The sequence below is a fragment of the Sphaeroforma arctica genome (genome assembly GCF_001186125.1).
Source record: "Sphaeroforma arctica JP610 unplaced genomic scaffold supercont1.9259, whole genome shotgun sequence".
NCBI lineage: Eukaryota > Ichthyosporea > Ichthyophonida > Sphaeroforma > Sphaeroforma arctica.
Window position 1 is genome coordinate 1 of NW_014031299.1, and position 1103 is coordinate 1103.

The 1103-nt window shown below is 42.4% G+C and overlaps 1 protein-coding gene across 1 annotated transcript; it reads left to right on the plus strand.

The window, feature by feature from the left end:
- Window positions 1-428: 428 nt before the first annotated feature.
- Window positions 429-1068, plus strand: SARC_16921 (hypothetical protein; the record flags this gene model as incomplete). The annotated part of the gene is made up of 1 exon (XM_014288976.1): window positions 429-1068. A coding segment is annotated over one exon (640 nt), but the record flags the coding sequence as incomplete, so codon positions are not given.
- Window positions 1069-1103: the final 35 nt, after the last annotated feature.

Consider the following 1103-nt stretch of genomic DNA (forward strand, 5'->3'; position numbering starts at 1 on the left):
GATGGTAGTTCGCGAATATTTGAATGGTTATAGACGTGGACATAGTAGAATAGCTATACTGAGATGTGTACATATAATAAAAGATTTTTACAATAGAGGTTGAATTCTTTAAATTTTTGCTTCTGTGATTGAATATGATGCCCAATTTAAAGCTTTCCGTGTTATGGGATATATAATTTCAGTGTTTTAGTGTTTGCTGACTGCTTACACTTACTCAACTTGTGTGATACACGTTGCTGTATGTAAAGTACGTCTTTAGGCGAACAAAAACGTATGTAGTAGAACTATAAATGCATCGTTTGTGTCAGCCCACATCACATCTCTATGGTCAATGTATTCATACCTGTCTTCATAAACTGTGTGTGTGTATACACACACGGGTGAGTGTTTATTGTTTCTATTTCCTGGGTTGTTTTCAGGTCGAAATCATGACCAACAGGGACAAGAAGAAGAAAAACAAGAAGAAAAAGAGCAGGAAAGACAAGGAAGGAGACTCGAAAATCGATACCACCACGAAGGCCTGTACGACGCCCAAAGAGGAAATAGTCGTACAACCTGAAACAACGGCAGGAGGTGACACCAAATCGGAGACATCTTCAATAGCCACTAAGATGAGCAAAGATGGGGACAATACTTCTCAGTCAACGACGGAAGTCACTCGGAAGAGTAAAGAAAGTACCACCAACGCCGAGATACAAACAGAAACCGATACCACTGAGAGGACCACTGAGATATCGAAGAAAGAGCATGCCATCCCGTCGAAGGTGACATCTAAAGCCAACAAAAAGAAAGCTCAACATGCACCCACAAAACAACACGTCAGCAAGCACATGCACCAGCAAAGCAAAGCATGCGTGGATCATCCGGTCAGTACGGAAACAGCCACGCAATCATCGACAAAGAAGACCAAGGCTAAGCACATCAAGCGCACTGATCATACGCCAGTTGTCGCAGTTGATACGAAGACAGCGGCGGCGCAAAGTGCACTCAGGCATTTGACAGATATGACTCTCTTGAAAGGATCTGAGGCACTTGAATACGATACCAAGGACATCGCAAGGGTTGAAGGTATTACATATCTATTGTATGTTAACGTACGCGTG